The sequence below is a fragment of the Trichoplusia ni genome, chromosome 10 (genome assembly GCF_003590095.1).
Source record: "Trichoplusia ni isolate ovarian cell line Hi5 chromosome 10, tn1, whole genome shotgun sequence".
In the NCBI taxonomy this organism is placed as follows: domain Eukaryota; kingdom Metazoa; phylum Arthropoda; class Insecta; order Lepidoptera; family Noctuidae; genus Trichoplusia; species Trichoplusia ni.
Genome location: NC_039487.1, coordinates 10096251 through 10118279, shown reverse-complemented (window position 1 = coordinate 10118279; position 22029 = coordinate 10096251). Strand labels below are relative to the sequence as shown.

Here is a 22029-nt window from a genome sequence, read left to right as displayed (position 1 = left end):
CCTGTGCCTAATGATCAAGCCATTTAGGTGTTAGATCTTGTCCACCCACGGACGTCAAATTTGCTTCATTGTGCGCCCCAACAATACCAGCATTATAGCGACGAATATTGGAATGTAAAGCAAATTATATTTGACATTACAGACAGACGCCTGTTAAAGCGACTGGCTGCGATATTAGAAACATTACATGACATTTAACAATTATTGTAGTTTCAAATGTTGGAAATTTATTAATAGGTTAACAATAAAGTAAATTATGTTGCCGTGTAGTCTCGACTGGGAACTAATCGCCCGCGCCTCGTGATACTGGATGGTGGTCAACGGTTTTACCATTAACTATTGCCTATTTAAGAGAGTACTACTTACCGTCCAATAGGTAATGTTTAAAGGTTAAGACTGTCTCTCATTATTGTAGCTTAATGTTCATCATTATTAACCTAAAGCAATAAAAGCAGGATATTTATTACCACCACCCTTGGCGCAAGCACTCAAGCTTAATCAGCTATGCTAAACACGTGAATCTTCTTACAACCTCCTAGAACACACAAGGAACGGCACACATAATCCTTAAAAGTAATAAAGCTTCCGTACAAACCTAAACTGGGATACCTACTTCTACAAACAGTGAGAAAAACATGACTCTATCTGTCCATACCAATGTTCACTGAATGTTCAGCGGCTTAAACGTACATACATTTTCATCAAAACCAACAATGGGTCTCTAAGTCGCCTAATAGACCATTACGCGTAGATTTATGTTAGGAACAACGTCTTAAGATTGAAGCATGGTTGACTGGCATTACCATATAGGAGGACGAATAAACTACGGCGATATCTGTGGAGAATTATTCGTTTCATGTTTATTGGGTAATCACGAGTAGGCTTGAAGTGCTGCGCTTGAATTTAGATGGTTCATTAGTGATGTGGTATGGTCTGTTTGAATGTGCCCGTGTTGATTATGTAAGGACGTGTAATGGAATGATTTACCATTAATGGCTTCGGTTTATTTGAATCTCGAAATCGTGTTTTGTTATTATAATGATGTGAGATTTCTTTTGTTTTTGGAGCAAGGCTTATACCGGAAAAGGTCATCTTATAATCGAATTAGGTTTTAGATGGATGAGATTTCGGCGATAAGAAGTTGGCGATATAATTTAATACGGCTTTTTTTAAGCTAAACTCTGTATGATAAAATTAAAACAGTGACAAAAAGTAAACTGGCTCACTATTATTCTCTCCCTAATTTAAAATCCAGAATTTTACCTATGCATACGAATCTGAGATTAAATGTCAATATTTCTAAGATTTCACATTTAAATAAATTCCTGCACATTAAAACTTTTTACCACCAGTAGCAGTTCTAGCCTAGATTACCTTACAAATAGCCTTACATTAAGCAATTTAAAGCCTCAAATAAATTCAATCAAACCATACAAAGACAGATCCAAAAAAAAAATATTATCGACCAAACTAAATGTAGTCACTTAACGTACCCAGTTCCATAAATCAATAAGGAATTTAAAACAAAAACTGTCTTAAGTTATCCACTCAAAAACAGATGAATTTTAAATTTTACAACTGGCAAGGAAACGAGTTGCGTCGAGTTAGGTTTGCAAAGATACCGATCTTGGGATATACAGAAGGTTGTCTAACTCGCGGCTGGTTTTCTAATAAGCCATTAATATTTAATTAATCGTTGGAGTATGTTGAAGACTGTGTAATGAGCTTTGAGTGGACAAAAAATGTGGCTGTCAACGGAAGTATCGTTGCCAGTAAGACTGTTAAGGACACATATTGACTTGTCTATTGTTTCTTGAAAAAAAAAATGTAACTGTCACTAGTGTCTTACTTAATAAATACGTGAATCATGCCGATATTGGCGAAATATCTGGTTTACTTTTTATAAAACAAGAGTCCAAATATCATAATACGGTGCATATTTTGCTTGTTTGTGTTTATTTTCCCAAATAAAATACAATAAAATAAAATATTGTTCAAGGATACATGACTTCTACCTTTAGCTCCTGTCATCTGCAGACAGTTTAATGATATTAAACTTATAATTTCCTAACAATTTGAAGTATATAATCGTGCTACACTGTTCTCTCTAACTTTATGCAGCAACATAAAACAAAACACCTCTAGACACTAAATCAAACAAACTGACTAAGAAACACAGCTACAAGTAACAACTTCAACAATATATTTTACAATCGTTAAATCATTCTTTAGTATTCAATGAAATAAAATACAGTGCCTCGACTAGCAAACAAAATCGATCGATTAATACAGGATTTATCTTCAGTCACATCCAATTCTAAAACCATAGAGAAGCAATTTGTCATCCATTCAATTAACATTACGCTCGTAAGTTGCGAATTTAATCAAAAGCTCTGGTACTTTAATTCACCCTGTCATAGTAAGTATTAAATTTCATCTTTGCTTGCCCCACGCGGTGCATGTAAATGAAACATAAATCACTCCCACACTGCGTAGGTACGATGATATACCTACACCTGTTTACTACGATAATTATGAGAAAATTTATGTTTTTTGTGTAGGCAACTCTTTGTTGATATGTACTTAGGCAACTTTGAGACCTTAGACTCTTTTAGGTCGTAGGCACACGCTGTTTGATTAACGTGCAAAGGACTTTCGTACGTATCTACACACCCTGAACTACTTAGAATTAATTTAATTTTCATTATCCTACGAACGCAGTTGTCTATGGTACCTAAAATGCGCGTTCAGAAAATCGGGCGCGATTTTCATTGAATTACTTATACCTTCCATTCAGAATTTCTTTTATACATCTACAAGTGTCCTACAGTTTTTAATCATTCCCTGCTACACAAGACGGACCGCCTAGTTCTACACTGCTTTTCGGACTTAGTGCGATAAATAAAAAGAAATAGGGACGTTACTACCTACTTCCATAAATCGCGTCGATGGTTAGATTTCAACTTTTTATAAAGACTTACATTACAAAGATGGATTGACAATGGCAATTAATACTATCTATCCCACAAAGGGTATGATTTTGTGAGAACATTATTTCAATCAATAAAAGCAACACAAGAAAATATCTGAGACTTCAGGCACCATGCGTCATGCGCTTGCTGATTCACATGATAATTAATCATATCAGTCAGTTTCGACACCAAATTCATAATGCCTTTGCATTAACTGAATAAGCACAAGCACTTTGGCATATATTAATTAATAATATTAATAGTTTAGATTCAATAAATACGTCATCTTCAACTGACTATCCCTACTTGGACTTTTTTGTCGTGTGAAGCTCAAAACAAGCATTTGTCCTCGCGAGGATCGAGCCCGTTATACGTCCCGCGCACAGGGGTTCGCGTGGTGTCGTAGCTGCGGTAGTGACCTACCACTTGGCTATCAGTGCAGTCAAAATTGTTGGTTATTCCTATTACGTTGCCTTTGTTTAGTACTTAGACTTAAAGAATGTTTGATTACTACAATCAAGTGACACCTTGCCAGAGTCGGTTTCTTTTATTATAGCTTAGGGGATGCTCTGGGGTTGGTATTGGAAGCTTTAAACCAAAAATGTGGGGCTACTAGCCCTGGAAAAAATCCACCATCTCAAAAAGGGGCAAAATAGGATTTTCTAAGAACAAATAATTTGTACGTGATCATCAGTCTTACCTTAGACCAGTCCTTCTATCCAAATAGCATCCCAACTGTGACTTGTGCCTGAATCCTTTTTGACATTGGTGAAACACAGCATGGGGATATGTCGGCCTCTCACCTACTAAAAACTTCAACAGCCTGAGCCAGAGCCACAGGATCGCTAACGCATACTCTACACAACTCTGGCTGGTATAAACCCTAATAGATAAAAAAATATTCTTTACTAGCCAGGCCACAAAAACTGTTTGATAGCACTTACCCATACACTCAACATCACTCCAATCTGAATCATCTCGCCTTGAATACGACAATCAAGTCGTCACGAACTGGTCATATCATGATCACATCATATTGACACCAATATCTTAAGGATATCAACTCTAACAAAACAATATCTTCATTGAATTACAACACGTCAATCAATCACTACATAGAAATACATCCCTGCTAAAGGTTAACATTGAGAATATTTAAATGATATGATCCTTGATCTTTATGTACAAGAGATAAGGTCCATTTTCCCTTATACATGGATATAGGGAACGCCGACATTGGCACTTTTGCTGCAATATTAATCATTAGTTATCAATAAATTGATTTATTTGTGTTTAATGGAATATTTAGTAAGGTTATACGATTTGTTGTATAAGATAAATATTTAGTGAAGTAAATGTCGTTTGTACAAAAAGCATCATATAGTGCATCCCTGTATTGAGATCAGACCCCATGCCAAGTGTCTTTTCATCCACATGGGTAGAAATAACTATTTCACTTTGATATTGAGACATAAAGCCAACAAAAACTAATATTACTCAACTCCATATAACATTAATTACAAAATCCATACAACCACATTCCAAAACACAAAAAAGGCGGTAAATAAAACCAGTATTGACAGCTGTATAATATAATAAATAAGTATAAATTGCATTATTCAAGTACTAAGTCTATGTCAACGTTGAATTGTCCCTTGGCGAGGTCGCATACCGCTTGGTAACGCCACTTGAACGAATCACTTGCTTCAAACGACTTTTTCTGTAAAATAAATAATCTTATTATTATGCGAGCAGGAAATTATCAAGGTATTCATAAATGTAATGTATAAATAATAATAAATCAATTTTATTACCTGGCAACAGGGAAGTGGGTTGCAAAGTTGCAGTGTTGCCATATTATGCATGACTTAATTGCTAGTCTAGTCTAATTAATGTTTATTGTTATGCTATGGCTTGTTGCCGTGCGGTCTATTGAGAATAGGACAACTGGTAAGTTCTGTCTAAGGAATGCGTGGTTGAATTGTTTTTTTAATTATTGCTTTAATATCTGTAAGAACCTACCAATGATATTAGATCTGGTATAATTTATTCGACTCTCAGTCTGACTAGGAGCAAAGCAAATTTATTTGTTATAAAACTATACTTAGGCAATTGAAATAAGGGTTTTTTCCAGCATCTAGTTGACTCGGCTTGTATTGTTTGAAACACGTTTATTTAGTTCATTTAACTGTGCATAAGCTTTCGTCCAGTAATTTAACCGCATGTAATTCGATAAGAATAAACAGTCGGATTAGTAAGGATTATTCCCGTGTCATTAAGTTAACAGGATAATCAATGGATAGTCATTGAATGTGGAACATAGCAGGATAAGCTAAGGGATGTGATTACATCCCTATAATCCCCTTTGTTTACGTTAGAATTAATGTGTTCAAACCTAGTGTATTATAAGTACTAAGTACTTGTGTGTGTGTGAAATTTATTAATAACTTTCTGATTATAGTTTTTACTTTGACTTGTGTTCTTAAACTATTAATATAGACATTATATTTAGGCCTCATGGCGCGCGGTTTTCTGTTATTCATTTAATGTTTTGTGCTCATAATGGTAGGCAAGATAGGACTTATTGCTAGTAAGCATTATTTCCAAGTCAACTTTTTGAGATAAACAGAAAATAAAACCGGTCAAAAAACCGAAAACGGACTTTCAACAACAAAAGGTACATAAATCAAGCAACTACTACAACACTCACAAGTATTTTAACAGCCTGCCTAGTGTGCGGGTCCCAGTCCACTCTCTGCCCCACGACTGGGGCCTGCACCGGACCCGAGCTCTGCTTAACGCCGACATCCCATACCACCCACAGCGCGAAACCATTCACCAGTTCCTGTTCTACTGATTCTGTTTTACTGGAAATTTAAATAAATAAGTTGTTACTAGTATTTATGTTTTAATGATAATTATTTAGGAAACTAGTTCCCTTTTAACACATACCTATAATATCCAGAAGTGAAAACCGAAAATTGCTTCAAATTGCAACTCAAGAGGAAAGTAATTAATTCAAGTCAAGGTTCACAGAAGTTCTGGTGGAATTGAGTGTCGAATACATTTTTGCAGTATATTAAAGGTACAAACTTGTATTAAAGGTAAATAGAGAGGTGTAAAAAGTTTGTTCGCTATGTCTATGTGTGGCACCGTCGCCGCGTCGCTACTAAATAGGTGAACAAGAGTCAAGTCTTTTCTTTTTCGTCGGGATATTTTATCTTTATAAGTTTTCATGTAAATGTTTGGAAATGTTGCCAATTTATTATCAAATAAATCCCAAATCACAATTTTATCCACCTCCTTAATAGCCGTACACCTTAAGTCAGGTATATCATTTGCAATAAAGCCGTCGTTTTAAAATCTTCCGTCGAAATGAAATGAATGACGAATGGATCATACTTACGGCACATCAATGACGTCATCGCGTGCGTACGTTTGCTGCAGCTCCATAAAGTCCATCTCCAACAGTTTGACGGGCTCGCCGCGACTCTTGCACGGATACTCCCATAACGGTTGAGCTTCGATCTCTGCGTCACTTATTGTTCGAGAATTCTGCAATATAGTGTGTGAATGTAGTTTTTACTATACCTACAATAAGTTACAAACAGGACACAATACATGCTTCTAAGTTAAATAAACACTCTAAAGACCAAATCACTTTAATGATTTCTATGTGAACCAAAAATGGACATCGTTTTTTATAGATGCTGTGCTTATGTAGAAATTATTAGTCAGTCAGTTTTTTTTTTTTTTAAGCAAAAATCCTACAAACACTTTTATGATAAAAAAATACATAAACACACCTCAACTAATCCATCGAAGACCGCCATATCGATACCCTCGCACCTGCCCAAAGGTATCCTGATCTTATGCAAATCTTGAAACTCCACCGGCATGGCCCACACCTCGCACTTGTGAGGTATCACCGACAGACAGTTCCCCAAATCACCCTTATACTTATACAAGAGATACGCCAACTTTAAGTTATCCCAAGGAAGTATGGCGCTCGAAAAGTTAGGATCACTAATAACATTGGTCACTTCATTTAAAACCTCTACAGTAACTTCAGATATAAAATTTATGTTTTTTAAATCATTCGTCGCAATATACTCTCTTAAGATGTCTAGATTTAGATTCATGCTCTCTTGTATGTACACGGTCTTTGCGCCAAGTTTCGCAGCCGCAAGTCCCATTAGACTGCTTCCATTGAAGTCAAGAACTACTGAAGTGTCATTGATCTCCTGTTTTAATTGTTCTAAAAACTTTTTGCTTCGTTTACCATCGTTTAAGTAGGAAACATGGGTTCTGGATAATGCCATATGAACACCACACTCGCAGTTAGGTCTTCGGTAGTTCGGTCTTTTGCGAGATTCGTCTTCTACATAGAACCAGAGTGAGTATTCGTCTTGGCAGGACACGAGGGTGACTTCCGTGCCTTTTTGTATTGTCATGCCGTCAGGAAGGTAGTAGACCGCTTGCATCCAATGGTCTCGCCAGGGTATCGTGTCCTGCGGTCTTTCGGCTGCAGTATCGGCGTCAGGGTGACACCACCAAGGTGCACAGCTTAGAGGAATCTTACCTGGAAATACAATATTGGACTTCAATAATCAACACTTTTAATAAGTTTTCCATATTAAACAGAAATCAAGAAGAGACTAATATGTCGCCTCCCAAATGCTATACTGATTCTTTGTCAATCAGAATGTAAAGATAGACTTTTTGAATGTCCCTTAGCTAGAGATTGTTCTTGAATACGACTATTATCATTCTCCAAAATCCAAACTGAATTCCGTACCTTCCGTGTCCATATTAAGCTCCCACCACATAAACACGACTTGAGCCCTTCCGGTTGTGGACACAGTAAAGTCTTGCTTCACCGTCCGTTTCATTGCAATGGGCGTTTTGCCGGACCAGTCGTAGTAGAAGACAGGGATCTGGTCAGAAAGCTCACGAAACATGTTTCGTGGTAACTGGGAGAGCTGGATGTCGTGAACTGCTGCTGAGCCGGGGCATTCCATCATCTGAGTAAAAGAAAGGCTTGGTGAAACTTTGAAATGAAAACATAGTACAAAATTACATAGATTGGATATAAGGATGAGGATGAGTAAATGATATAATATAACAGATGCTTAACAAGAAGCTTGCAACTAAGCTATGTTTAATATGGGCCATACAATAGGGATGATGACTAGGCATAAAAAGAAAAAATCTCATTAGTCCCTCAGTTAGATAATTGAAAAGTATGAGACACATATTTTTTCCTTTTACAGAAAAACTAGAATTGACAAAGATTAACTGCTTTAAAGTTTAGGAGAGGGGGCTAGTGACGTAACGATAGAGTAAAATTTATACTCCATCGTGACGTCACGCGTAAGTTTCATTCACTGTAATTTGGTCAATTTACGTTTGCGGGACGAATGAAAAAATACGTGTCCATTATTATACAAAAAACTACAAGAGGGACACTGCAAAAAAAATTGTCATCATCCCTATTATTATTCTCTAAAGTAAAACATTTGTAATTTGCAAAATTTACAAAATTATGCACTAAAATTTTAATGACTTGTTTTGTATGACCTAAAACAAGATTCTTCAGAGAATATTTATTGGCATATAAGCAGTTGACAAACAAACAACAATGTTACCTTATCTGGAGTTCTTAAAATAATATCTAAGTCAGCATCAGCTAAATCATTAAGTTTGTTCCATTTCCATAGAGTTGGGCATTCCACCACTTGTGCATATATGACTGCTGAGTCTGGTACTACTATACAGTCTTCTTCTAGCAGGCATTTGTGAGCATGTGAGAATGTTGATAGAGCCCCTGTAGAGAAAAAAAAAAGATTAAAGATTTCTACTTTATGTTTAGTAGTCTACTACAGAAGTGAATAATGTCAGTAAAAGAAATAATAAAAAAAGAATTATTAATATTATTAATTATTAATATTAAAATAAAAGAAAAATATTCAATTAAAGAATCTTCTTCCCAAAAAAAAATATCTTGTCATTATTACAGACCTGTTTCCATAGTTTAGCATGTGATATTATTAACAGAAATTCAAAAAAAAACTCATTGCAATTTTAAAACATTGCAGGTATCTTTATAGACCATGCAAGATGGTTTATTATTTACAAAACTATTTAATCAAACTGGCTACCTAGCATGAGCATTTAGCAAAAATTTTTTCTTAACAGTGTTAAAAATACATTAATACAACTACATCATAATACAAAATTCACTGTGTAGCAAAGAAATAGAGTAGCAAATCATATGATCACAACTATCAATACAATATTATTGGGCAAGCTATGGACCCCAAATATTCTTTGTAATATAACATAAAGCATGAAACCAACCTTCTCCTATCAACTCAGTATCAAACACTTCTGTAACCAAAATATTAGCTTTCTCCTTCATATCCCCTTCCTCCCCCACAGTGAGTTCCGTGGACCTTTTAGGTATCAATGTGATTTTATCTGCAACTCCATTAATTTGTAAGATCTTAGCACAGCATTCAGCCATCGGTTTGAATGCTTCACAAGCAACTATGGAGTCAGCACCGGATCGAGCAGCCATTATTGAAAGGAGACCAGTTCCAGTGCCTGAAAAAGGTACAATGATACATTAATAAGTAGAATAGATCAACAGTTTAACAATTATTGCCTGTTAAGTATATTTAATCACTAGGAATTTCACTAGGCAGGTAACTTTCAAGTGTAATAAAAAAAACTGAGAAAACTGCTCTCACCAATATCCAAAACATTAGCTTTCTTTCCCTTATTGTGCATTTTATCGATAGCAAGTTGTAGGGCTCTGTAATATTTTTTGTTTCGTTCAGTATCATGCAACATATCAGCGAAACCAGATCGTGCTATTTCTTGATGGAAATCGTAATCCTCGTCCTGCACATCCCACTCCGTAGTCCCCGTCAGAGGGTTCTTCTTCTGCGTAAACACTTTCATCTTCGTAACACAATTCTTTAACCTGTATTAAACACGATCTTTGATAAATTCAAATCTCGTTGAGAAAAAAGCCGGATGGTAAACAAGCGTGAAAAGCTCTACTATCACGAGTACCTTTTAGGTACAAAAAAACTAATAAGCTTCTGTGACAGTAGTAGCTTCATTGAGTAAATTGTTATTTCATCATTTAGTTAATTTGAGTAAAATTTAAATTAAACAAAAGTTTGTAATTTCATAACCTCAATGTTTGACATTGACGTTTCCTCACTAGTGAAATAAAGTTACTATTTCCGTCAAAAACGGAACGTTTCAGTGTTTTTGGTACGAGTATGATATTCTAGTAAGGATGACTGACACACACGATTTGCGCAGGACATATTTATATTTGAAAGCACAGCATTTTAGTAGCTTCAAATAGACTTATATAACAATTAAATTAGCACAATATGTACAGAAAAATTAAAACTTGTTAGAAAAGAGGTCATATTCCCTCACAATGAATAAAATTTGTGGCCAGTTTTAATTGTTGATTGATAACCGTTCATGTCAAGTCGAATTGATGTACGTTGTCATCCAAAGCGTAATGAAGGATTATTTATAATAACCAAATATCAAAATAGATCATTGAATAATATTTATGTAAATCGAGACTTTTGTGCTAAAGTAGAAAACATATGTGTTAACAATATTTTTTTAAATGGCAGTTGTCTCGTTGTAGTTGTCAGTCGTTACATCTTTCATTACGACGTTTTTCTATCATGGCGGCCGCCGTCGGTAGGATTTGTGGGGCACGTCTTTTGAAAAACTATGGGATAGTTACACCCCAGGTACTTTAAATCGTTCCAAACAATTTGTTGTGTAGTCTAAACTGTTAGTAGGTATCCTTAGCGTGTTCCGTATGTTAACATTGACGGGGAAGTTCAAGTTCGAAGTGTCACGTAAAATTGCTGTATTTTATCAATTTGTGCCATACCACGCGATTAATAACGTGTTAAATGCATTCATGTGGTTGTTGGAGACTCCGTGGAACCAAAATTCTTACGAGTGTATAATATAAATTTTCATGGGCAAGTGATAACCTATTCTGCATTATGTAACAAGTACATAAGAAATCTAATGGAGGCCGTCCCTTGCAGGTTTGTCAGCTGTCCACTGGCGCTCAAGGATGGACAAGAAATAGGAAAATAGTAAGTATAGAACATCCATTCATTTATTATTTCATTTTTACTTTTAATGTTGTGAAATAATTCAAAACGCCATAATTTAAGTTATCCCTAAGGTTTATCGCAATCTTAACTAAAGTTCACATAACAATGAATAAAACCTGGAAAATAATGACTGATGTTTTCAATAAAAAAATGTTGTGTAACAAATAGTAGCCTAGTTTTACTACTATGATAACCTAGTTATTGTAAGTAACAATGGTTTATGAGCCATTTTATTTTTTCGTACTCAATCATAATACATTACAGATGTGAATTAAACCGTAAAAATACTGTTATTTTGGTACTTATACTCCATGTTGGAGAAAACACCATGATAAAATACCATGAAGGTCAAGTTCTTACATCCTAACCATTTTATGCTTGTTAATTATAAATCATTAGTTAATTATATCTATATCAACTATTTAAAAAGATTCATATATTTTTAAGTTTCACCTCAGTTTAATAATAACATTTTCTCTTCAATTCCTTGTTTTATCCACATTACTAAAACATCATGTTGTATTTTCTTGCACAGTGGCTCTCAACATTGGGAGTCGTTTCTGGAGGTGTCGGGGCACTGCTGTTTGCACTAGAACAGTCTGTACAAGCGTCAGGATCTGAGGCTCATCCACCTCACCAGCCTTGGAGCCACGATGGCTGGTTCAAGTCACTTGACCATGCTAGGTGAGTTTAAAACATTCTTCATTTTGTTTTATTCTAGTTTGAGAAGAACTAAGAAGCTGTTAATTATAATAAAAACTGTTTTCTTTTACTTTAGAAAGAGATACCTGCAATAGGGTTCCCACTTTCGACATATCATGTTTTCATATAGAGAGAAATTTAGTTTCATTGCAATAAATGTATATCTTAATTTAGCCCTAGAGACTTGCTTCTTACAAGTTATTTATCAATGATAACCAATATTTCCAAACTGGTACTGAGTCAAGGGTACAATAATTAGTTGTGTAAATGTTTACTTTAGCCCAATTAATGTGCATCGCACCACTTGCAAATGCACATGGTATTGATCAGCTAACCTCAATCATTTAAAAGCCTCCTTTATACTTACCCTTCTCCATACTTAAAAATACACAAAAATTTAGAAGAAAAAAGGTCTTTTTTAATCTTGCTTTCCTAAGCAGCTTATGCAGCCTTATGCAACTCATTTTATGAAAGGGCGTATACTAAGGCGCAATGTTCGCAAACACGTGTCGTAGTGCCAACTTAAACAAAATGAAAGTAAAGCCTTACCTTTCTAAACATAACACACATAGAAATAGCTGCAATATCTATATAATTGTAGATATGTTTTGTATCCAAGTCTTATATATCAAGATATGTATCTTGCTATGACTCATACTAATTTCGTATTTGGTTCATAGAACACTAGTGACACCATTAAGTATTTTTTGTTTCCTGGAAATGAACCATTATCAGTAAATAGCAACAAATGGTATTTTACATGTCAATATAAACTGCAGTTATCTAATGTAAATATTTACATTATCCAAAGATAAGAAATCTCGAAAAGAATATGCACTATTCGATCTAATGGTTTTGTGATTAACAATAGTAAAACTTTCAATCATTGATGTTTAATAAATAACTTCAATATTGTAATTTGTTAAATTTAAAGTGCTAGTATGGGATCATCATAATAGTGTAAGTGTTCAATTTAACCCATTGTTGGACATGCTGTGCCTATGACACAAATCTGACTTTAGGCTTCTACTAACCTGTCTATCATTGCCCATTATCCAACTTTGTTCATAACTTCAACTATTCACAGGCTACGAACACTCAATTTACGAACACAACAAGAAGCATAGAAAACAATGAAATAAACTATGTTAGAATTACGTAATGTCTATGCAATGTGTTAACTTGATTGGTAAATGTCTTGACCACCTCATATAGTTCTATTAATACGCAAGGTCATTAACATAATTAAGTCAAAACATATCCATGAAAAAGGAAGTGCAGTTCTACAGACAAAAAAAGAAAAAAAATCTTATGTTCACTAATTTCTGTTCAAAAACAAGTAAAAAAATTAACACATGTCGAAGATAACATATTCACCTGTACCATTATCTTTACTTTACACAGTAAGTATTTTATTATCTGTAGATCATATATATTTTTCTGTCCCTTTGCAAGGCAAAAGTAGCAATAAGGCTGCTTTCTAGTATCTATGCCAGCCTGTACCAGCGTTATTCGAAGGACTGGCACTCATTCTTTCATCTCTACAACATTAATGTAATTGCTTTGTTTGGAACAGTGTACGCCGTGGCTACGAAGTGTACAAGCAAGTGTGCAAGGCCTGCCACTCCCTGCAGTACATCGCCTTCCGAAACCTCGTCAATGTGACTCACACTGAAGAAGAGGCGAAGGCCGAGGCTGCCGACGTAAGTATAAACCATTTTAATATAAAATATACATATGAGTAATGAGTAACAGTTATTAACGGTTAGAGCATTGAATAAGCTTGTCTAGATTGACATAGCTAATTTTACGTAAGTAACATCCTATTTCTTATACAACTTTAATGTTGCTGCTCTACAACAACTATTATTCTGAGCATATTGTATACACGATAGACATGAAAAACATTTATAAATGAGTGTGCTATGTCATGAAATTAAAAACTTCACACAGAAATTATGGAGACCTCGTTATTGGTGTGTAGTAACTGTTGTGCAGTTATACTATAATAATAAGTCAAGAGGTTTAAGTATGCTGAGTTGGCTTATCAACTGTATAAAAATCCATATGAAAGTACAGGTGTCTTTTTACTATAGATAAGCATTACCCATGTAGTCAAAAGATTGCTCGCAACTTAGTGTTACCCAAAAAGAAATACATAAAAAAAAACATCTAGATTGCCACTTATAATATTTTTTTACATTACGACTTACGTAACTACAAAAACACTATAAGTTATGTAAAAAAACATTATGCAACTAATATGGAGGTGCTTTCGCGTACAACAACCTGCCTCAATGGAAAATTATTGAAACGAAATAAATACTGGCAGGAAGCCAGGACAACACACACTAAAAAGACATAAATACATGTGCTACATACACACAAGTTTAATAGTTCAATGCAGGAATGTGGGATGCATCGGCGTAAGTGGCCCGCATTGCAGATATCAATGCAGTAGTGACCTCAAAAGTCCAAAAGTTGATTAAGTGGTTTAGGATCAAGCAGTGTGTCGAAATTGAACTAAATCCAAAATAAATTTAAATATTAAAAAAAAACTCGCTCAGAGGGTCTTTCAAGTTTTATTTTGTTAATATCTACTAAAGTTTGAGAAAATAATGTTGTGGCATAAAATAGTATTTCTTCAAAATTTCCAAATGTCATACTTTATTTATACCGAATTTGATATAATATTGTCTATTTTCTCCATAGGTGATGATTAAGGACGGTCCTGATGAGGAGGGCAACTTCTTCGAGAGGCCAGGCAAGCTCTCCGACTACCTGCCTTCGCCCTACCCCAACGAAAATGCTGCCAGGGCTGCCAACAACGGTAATTACTATACTGTTTTATATTTAACAACCTCACATTGAAATATTAAGATTTTATATGCAGAATTTAAAGACACAATTTCGTAAGCTATCAATAAATCTTAAATTAATGCATTAATCGACGAATCAAACAGTCAAAACGATTAATGCAGCTTGGATGGGGTTTAGCAGAAAAAAAATACGAGTTTTACCTTCATTTATAGTACTACTCATCCTTTATCACGAGGTTCTACTCTTTAAAGAAAACTCATCTTTTAGTTAATGTCAAATAGTACGAGTTTCCATATCGTATATGTGGACGTAACAATTATTCGCAATATACTTTTACAATACTATTAACACTATAAAGTTCAAGTGCCGATTAATTATAATAAGTCTGATAACAATACAACTCTTCTAAATTATGAATCACACACACACACACACACGTTTTCGATAACTGCGCGGTTGTAACTGATAACTGACTGTTCTACACATCAACCCGATTGCTGCAGTGATACTGATATAGCGTCCAACTCTTCTCTGTATGAAAATAGTCTAAAGCCTTTGTGTAGGACAGTTGAAGACAAACAATTGAGGATTGGATACATTTCTAAAACATATTGGATAGGAATTATGAGCTTTATCGCGTAAACAAAAGAATAATTGATACATTTTCTCGGGTGGCGTCACTTACGCCTTTACACTTTAATATGTTTTGCATTATTTTATGCCTTACATTAATTTAATAAAATGTTCACAATCACCCTATTAAAAGCCGAGTTGCGATTCTTCCTTGATTTCATTCTATTGATGAATACTATGACGTTTTAAAACTAGATAAAGTTCTTGATTGAGCCTATGACACAGAGGAACATTTCCTGCATAGAATGTACTTTGGTCTGCACTAGTTAGTTAACAAAAACAGATTAATGCAAGACCATCTTAGATGTTACTTCTATAGTATTTTAACTGCATTCAAGCTTCTAATGATAGTGGCAGTGTGACATAGTTTACAAGAATATCTGACATAGTGCCAGAAAAATAAATACTATATGGTGGGCGAGTGACGTGTGATTCCTAGGCTTTTTTAATATTTAGGTTTTTTTTAATGAACTGAATATTGGCGCAATATTTATTTGTATTTAGTGTTTCCAGTTTTAAATAGCTTTAGTACTGAGTTGTAAACATATTATTTGTAAACCTAATGGCCATTACCTTTGATGAGTTATTAAGTACTTTGCAATAAATAAAAGAGCTTGTAATTTAAGTGGCATTTTAAGAGATGATTTAGAAAACTAAACTCTTAAAAATAAAAATGTATATAGCTAGGTAATATTAGCGCTTGCATCATGTGTTTATAATATTTACAACATCTTACCTATGTACCACAATCTTTACATATAACTCAGACACCGTGAAGAGTTTTTATGTTCGCGTCCATTGACTTGCCACTAATGTATGACTAATAAGAGGAAAAATATCAGGCTTAAAGTCTATCTTACATAGTATTCACACGGTGATTATTGTATGTGGTTTGTAATTTCGATATCAGTTAAAAGCTACGGAACTTTAACAACTCTTTGTTCAGCTTAGATTGGATTTGTAAAATGGAAAAATAGTTGTCTCCTTTAATTACTTTAATTAATGCAACCTTGCGTTTCCCAGGTGCTTACCCCCCCGACCTGTCTCTGATCGTTTCGGGCCGCAAGGGAGGCGAGGACTACATATTCGCGCTTCTCACCGGCTACATGGAAGCGCCCGCCGGCGTCGTGCTGCGCGAGGGACAGAACTACAATCCGTACTTCCCTGGTGGCGCCATCTCTATGGCACAAGTACTTTTCGACGAGGTATGTACACACACCAACTACTATATATTCATTTGTATATGTATCTATACTTTTTGTGCCACTGTTTTTCACTGTGGACTTGTCTGACTTTTATTGACGCTTCGAAATTTTCTTATGCCAAATTGTTTGCTGGATTGATTGCATTAGAAAATATTTTTTTGGGCTTTTAATTTAACCAATCATTTAAAGCCTTAATTTTAATTTAAGTTAATACTCTGCTTTAACGTGAAAGATGGAGTATATTATCTTGATTGATTAATACTTGGCAAGTATAGCATTTCAACACTTGGCATTGGTGCAAAAGCGTGAGCTACGTATGCTTGCTGTATGGGTTCTATGACCTTTTATATACCTACAGAAAAGGTCAAAGCACTCATCTTGTCTTCGGAATTAACCAAAAAAAGAGAAAACACAAGTTTTAAGTGTTGTAACAAAATTTTACAGGCGGCCGAATACAGCGACGGCACTGTCGCGACGGCGTCGCAGCTGGCCAAGGACGTGTCGACGTTCCTGCGGTGGTGCTCCGAGCCCGAGCTGGACGAGCGCCGCCTGATGACCATCAAGTCCATGGGCATGTTCACCTTGATGGCCGTAGTCGCCTACTACTTCAAGCGACACAAGTGGTCGACCATGAAGTCTAGAAAACTAGCCTACAAACCCGTCTCTAAGAAATAAACCGCCACCATACAGCAGTAGTATAAACAAACGTTTTAGACAATTTTTTTCGATAGGCACAGTAACATGTTATTTGTTTATAATATTAAATTAATTTATTTTATATTTCATCGCGTTTATTTCTTTCCTCAAGTTTCATAATCATGTTGCTTCGCTGTGACCGCTGTTACCATACGTCAGTATAAGTGTTGCGCATCGTAGGGCGAGGGAGATTAGCCGGGTGCGATACTATGTAATATTATGATAGAGCATTTCTTCATCTCGTATGTTGGATGTTATAGCACAGTCAAATTACTTAATTTTAGGTAATCATATTATAACTGTGCTTGTGATTTTCCATTAAAGTTATAACTGTGAATCAGTGTACAGTTGAATAAATGAGTTATTGAAAATCAGAATTATTGGCTTTTTAATACTGTTTGCATATCCATCACCTCTGTTTCCAAAATAACATCCCTTTTCCTTATTCCAAATCCACAACCAAATAAATTACCTTTAACAAATTTTTTTAATTAAGTATACTTGAATACATTTTGAATTGTAAAATTTTACTGGACAGAACTAAACATAACACTATTTTTTTAATCTTAACATTATGTAGAGGCAATTTAAACGCTTATTGTGTAAGGAGTGTACCTATGGTATATTTCAGTTTATAAACTATCTTTGTGCTTAATTTTAACCAAATCGGTTAAGTCGTTTTTGTAACAAGGTTAATTTTTAATTTATATTATTTCATGATGATTAAAAAAACACCATCAAAAGTATCAATTAACGCGTCAAAATCAGCTTTATGGCACGTTAATCAATTGATACGAAGAAGCTCGTGGCTAAGCTATAACTGCTTAAGCTGAAGCTGTGAGGGATTCACCCTCACAGGTTAAGCTACGCTTGACGCGGTTGGTACGTAGATGGGTGACCATCTTTGTCATAAAGAGTTCCTCCGTGTTTCGGAAGGCCCGAGAAATTGTAGGTACCGGCTGTACATTAATAAGCTAAAAAAGAGTAACGACAGATATTTTCTCAGCTACATTTCCTATTGTGGTTGGGGTTAGTTAATTGAGCCACTAGGCAAGGAAAGAAAACAGAAACAGAACAACAGTAGAGAAAGTATAAGATCTTAGTCCTCAATACTCGAATTTATTTTATTTTAGTGAGCACTTTTGTATCTATTACTGTATCTTGTACATTAGTCTATTAAAACTATACCTCAAAGTGCTATAGGCTATAGTTACCTAGCATCCCAACCAAAATGGTTCCCCGTTCATGTTTAGGTTAAAAAATCAATACTTGCGAGAGAGGTTTCCTTGCATGCGTCAACGTTATGATGGTACACCAATTACCTATCCTAAGTAGGCAAATAAAATAACAGTTTTATGTAACATGTTAGCATTCGAAAATTGAAAAAATCTAATGATATGTGTGGTACTGTTGATGAGGTATAATCCAGGGGTGGATCAAATGAGAAGGCTGCCATATGGCCCATGGGACAGAGGCCTACAAAATATTTATAACTCGCTGCGCTGTTTATCGTGGCGATATAATGGGAGGCCCATTTTCTAACTGGCGAGCTTGTTACTAAATGGGCCCCCGACAATATTTGGTAACTGACAGGCTCCAAGTATTGCCGGGCCCAGCCCGGTAAATCGATTCAAAGAAAAGAATGTCTCATAGCATTACACTTTTTGGTGTGACACACGTAACAATTCACTTTCGGTAGATCTATTTCAGAATATGTACATAGGTATTATTTAGTCACGTGTGTGCTTACCTTTACACTGCCTGTCAATTGGATCACCTGCTTAACGTCAAAAAGATATTCTGTGTGTTTCATGATATTTGACATTTTATATATCTTCCATCCTAGTCTAGCACGCAGCAGCAACATTGGAAAAGATATAACAACTACTATAAATGCTTAAAAACTGAAATCATGTATGGACCATTGTTGACTTTTATTGTTGACATCTACATTTCATTCTCTATTTTGTGAATAATTCAAGATTTTTAAAGTATAACAAATAAATAGCGATGAAATGAACGCGATAGTTGGTTTGTGCCATTTTTGTGAGGCCCACGGCCCGCGACCCTTGTTTTGTACGTTCACGACTGATCATGATAAACATACAACGGAGTCGTCAAAATCTGGTGTCCAATGTAGTGGCTGTACATCACTGGGGCCCGAAACAGTGTATGTATCCCGGGAGGAAGATGGTACGATATATTGTAGCAGAGAAACTGTTCCCAACCCGGATGTTACGTCTTTTTTAAGACAAGCAGCCATACGGAGCATAACTTGTGAGGTAAGATTAAACATTTGTTAACACAATTCTTATTCCACTTTGTGTCTTTGAAACCCACACCGTTCTGCAGGCTACTCTTTATAAACATGAAATAAACTGAAGACAGAATGAAGCTCATACAGTGCCTCTAAAACCAATGCAAATTTCTTTCAAGGTAAATTGGAGCAAAGAAGGTGGTGTCGTCTATTTCAATGACACACACGGCCATGTTTTGAGCCTCACATTTCAGTTGAAAGACACCTGGGCCAGAGGATTGAAGAGATGGTTCTCTATAGTAGTACTTATGAAGGATAAGATGCTGTTATTGAATCTCACTCCACTGCTGTCTGAGCATATGCAGGTGATGTTTTTTGTAGACTTATATAGCATTACAATTTTATGAGTTGATAATTTATTTCGTAGGCAAAGGCAGTGCCAATACTTTTTAAAATACTTAAATTTCTTCTATGTTGTTCAGATATGAGCCAAATCTTTAATTCAATTTCAATAGTAAGAATTAAAGAATATTTCTACATCAGCCACTTACTCTCGTTTATTAGGTTTATTAGCCCCATGTTGTAAGATAATTCTAAGCTCTATATATTTTTAATCCTTTCTTTTCACCATAGAAAATATCAAAAGAGCTGCAGGAATTAGCAGAGGTAGTGTTCGATGCAGAACAAAAGGTTTGCTCTCAAAGAGCTCTGCGACTCAAGACAGGCAGGAATGACTTTGTGCAATCTCGGTCTCTCATGCATTTGACAGGTCAGTTGTTAGTTAAAAGGTTCAATTAGCTTTCAGTATTTTATGTGCCATTAAAAACTATATGAATAGCTTGGTATACTGTGTCCTATCTATGTTCTAGTACTAATAACCAATTGATCATAGCAGTAACTATACAGTATTGTTAATTTAAATATGCTTTTTGCAGAATATGTATAAAACCGCTTGAAATGTAGAGCATTTCTAATTAACTGTTTATTAAAATTAACCAGGTTGACTGTCAATACTATGTTTACTTCTTTCAGGAGATGACAATGTATTCAAAAGGCTACATTCACATTTTACATGGATGCTGAAAGCTGGTGCCCACACTTATTCAGAAACATTATACACAAGCCAAGACTTGCTCAAGAAATTACAACCACAGAGCATAAAGAACTCCATATTTGAGCCCGGAGCTTGCTCAGTATCTGATGACAAAGAATGTGTATCTATAAGATCATTAGAAAAGTTACTATCGCCTGCAATTTTTAGGATCCTCATGTATTGTACACTGACGGGGATCTACGTAAGTTTTTAATGAGCCTTATGTCAGTCATTTAACTAAACTGTAACTTTTCCTTAACACCTAATCAATAATACACATAGTTGCCAACAAATAATCGTGCCTGGTTACATATTCACACATTTCACTTGGGTGCATTCAACACACTAAAAGTTCCTAAGATAATTGACAAGTACTAGTAAGCAGTATTTTTGTTTAGATTGTTATCAAGACAAGTAATATGGAAGCAGCAACCATCATAAAAGGACTTTCCAGATTGTTACCTATAAATATAAAGGATAATCCAAGATTACGACAAAGTAAAAGCGAAGACCATATACCTCCCATTGTATGCTTTTTAGAAGAAACTGAAAATAGTAATTTTAGTATCAAATGGGTGGGTACAATACCAGTCAAATGTAAGTAGTTATAATGGCAATTTTAATTAAATTTGATTGCATAACAAATTGATCAAAAATTATCAGCTGTATATTTTTGTTTCAGGTCCCACATTGATGAATAGAATCGAGAGTTCAATGAATAATGATAAGTTCAGTGATGGTGTGTTACATCAACATATCAAATCTCTACAATTAGAATGGCTAGGGTAAGATTCTTAGTCCTTAGTATTGTTATATTCAAATCCTATATCTAAGTTTAATATAAAGTCAACTTTATGTGCTGACGGGTTTATAAGGTTAAGGTGCTGTATTGACTCATCTACCCATTTTGAAACCTTTTTATTTGAAAGAAAGTAATACCGTTACTATTACTAGCAACTACTAAATAAATACCTTATTGTTTTTTACAGAATAGCAAAAGCTGTAAAATATGCTGTAGATGCATCTGGAAGTAAATCTGATGCTGTAACGAAACTCAAGCAAGTATTTGGAATAGCACAACATGATGAACAGTTGTTGAATTATTGGATGAGTGTATTTTGTAGCTAAGTTAATGTCAAACATTACTTTTTACTGTAGAGATGTCTGTGATATTTTGTTATATATTGTCTATTTAATTTTATAGAATATTTTATGAATATAAAATAATATTTGTTAAGGTCCATCAGATAATAAAATGGTTAATGCATAGCTGAAGTAATAAGCTGTTTCATTTGGAGGTATTTGCCTAGTTTGAATGTGCTGTTCATTATGTATGAACTCTGGGAAAGAGGATGGATATTGTGAATATTTGACTAGTGTGAAGGTCTGTACACCATATTGTATCCAGAATAGTACTTTAAAACCTCAGAGCAAGAGGAAGGATAATTTTGAAATAGAGAAAGGTTAACTTAAATCT

At 35.0% G+C, this 22029-nt stretch overlaps 3 protein-coding genes across 3 annotated transcripts; 2 read left to right on the top strand and 1 right to left on the bottom strand.

Moving 5' to 3' along the window:
* Window positions 1-4548: 4548 nt before the first annotated feature.
* LOC113498157 (protein arginine N-methyltransferase 7) lies at window positions 4549-10221 on the bottom strand. Its single transcript, XM_026878098.1, has 9 exons — window positions 10053-10221; window positions 9725-9960; window positions 9333-9578; window positions 8621-8799; window positions 7771-7996; window positions 6779-7554; window positions 6379-6527; window positions 5683-5839; window positions 4549-4692 (listed from the first exon to the last, which is right to left on the bottom strand). The coding sequence occupies exons 1-9, from the start codon at window positions 10100-10102 to the stop codon at window positions 4588-4590; spliced, it is 2124 nt and encodes a 707-aa protein (XP_026733899.1). The 5' UTR covers window positions 10103-10221; the 3' UTR covers window positions 4549-4587.
* A 423-nt stretch (window positions 10222-10644) lies between these two features.
* LOC113498160 (cytochrome c1, heme protein, mitochondrial) lies at window positions 10645-17579 on the top strand. The gene is made up of 7 exons (XM_026878102.1): window positions 10645-10765; window positions 11075-11125; window positions 11682-11830; window positions 13425-13551; window positions 14561-14678; window positions 16325-16506; window positions 16951-17579. Exons 1-7 carry the CDS (start codon window positions 10697-10699, stop codon window positions 17179-17181), a joined length of 927 nt encoding a protein of 308 aa, XP_026733903.1. The 5' UTR covers window positions 10645-10696; the 3' UTR covers window positions 17182-17579.
* Window positions 17580-19070: 1491 nt separating this feature from the next.
* LOC113498159 (folliculin) lies at window positions 19071-21831 on the top strand. The gene is made up of 7 exons (XM_026878101.1): window positions 19071-19484; window positions 19639-19824; window positions 20093-20228; window positions 20492-20754; window positions 20951-21149; window positions 21235-21337; window positions 21542-21831. The coding sequence occupies exons 1-7, from the start codon at window positions 19218-19220 to the stop codon at window positions 21678-21680; spliced, it is 1293 nt and encodes a 430-aa protein (XP_026733902.1). The 5' UTR covers window positions 19071-19217; the 3' UTR covers window positions 21681-21831.
* The last annotated feature ends 198 nt before the right edge of the window (window positions 21832-22029 follow it).

What these genes read in the sequence shown, in the direction of transcription:
- LOC113498157 (XM_026878098.1), bottom strand. Translation starts at nt 10,102, where the DNA reads ATGAAGCTACTACTGTCACAGAAGCTTATTAGTTTTTTTGTACCTAAA. An exon ending in AGTTTTTTTGTACCTAAAAG is followed by an intron (nt 9,961 to 10,052) that starts GTACTCGTGATA and finishes TGTTTAATACAG; the next exon opens with GTTAAAGAATTGTGTTACGA. An exon ending in GCTTAATATGGACACGGAAG is followed by an intron (nt 7,555 to 7,770) that starts GTACGGAATTCA and finishes TTGTATTTCCAG; the next exon opens with GTAAGATTCCTCTAAGCTGT.
- LOC113498160 (XM_026878102.1), top strand. Translation starts at nt 10,697, where the DNA reads ATGGCGGCCGCCGTCGGTAGGATTTGTGGGGCACGTCTTTTGAAAAAC. An exon ending in TGCCAGGGCTGCCAACAACG is followed by an intron (nt 14,679 to 16,324) that starts GTAATTACTATA and finishes TGCGTTTCCCAG; the next exon opens with GTGCTTACCCCCCCGACCTG. An exon ending in CACAAGTACTTTTCGACGAG is followed by an intron (nt 16,507 to 16,950) that starts GTATGTACACAC and finishes AAAATTTTACAG; the next exon opens with GCGGCCGAATACAGCGACGG.
- LOC113498159 (XM_026878101.1), top strand. Translation starts at nt 19,218, where the DNA reads ATGAACGCGATAGTTGGTTTGTGCCATTTTTGTGAGGCCCACGGCCCG. An exon ending in TGCTGTCTGAGCATATGCAG is followed by an intron (nt 19,825 to 20,092) that starts GTGATGTTTTTT and finishes TTTTCACCATAG; the next exon opens with AAAATATCAAAAGAGCTGCA. An exon ending in GTCTCTCATGCATTTGACAG is followed by an intron (nt 20,229 to 20,491) that starts GTCAGTTGTTAG and finishes TACTTCTTTCAG; the next exon opens with GAGATGACAATGTATTCAAA.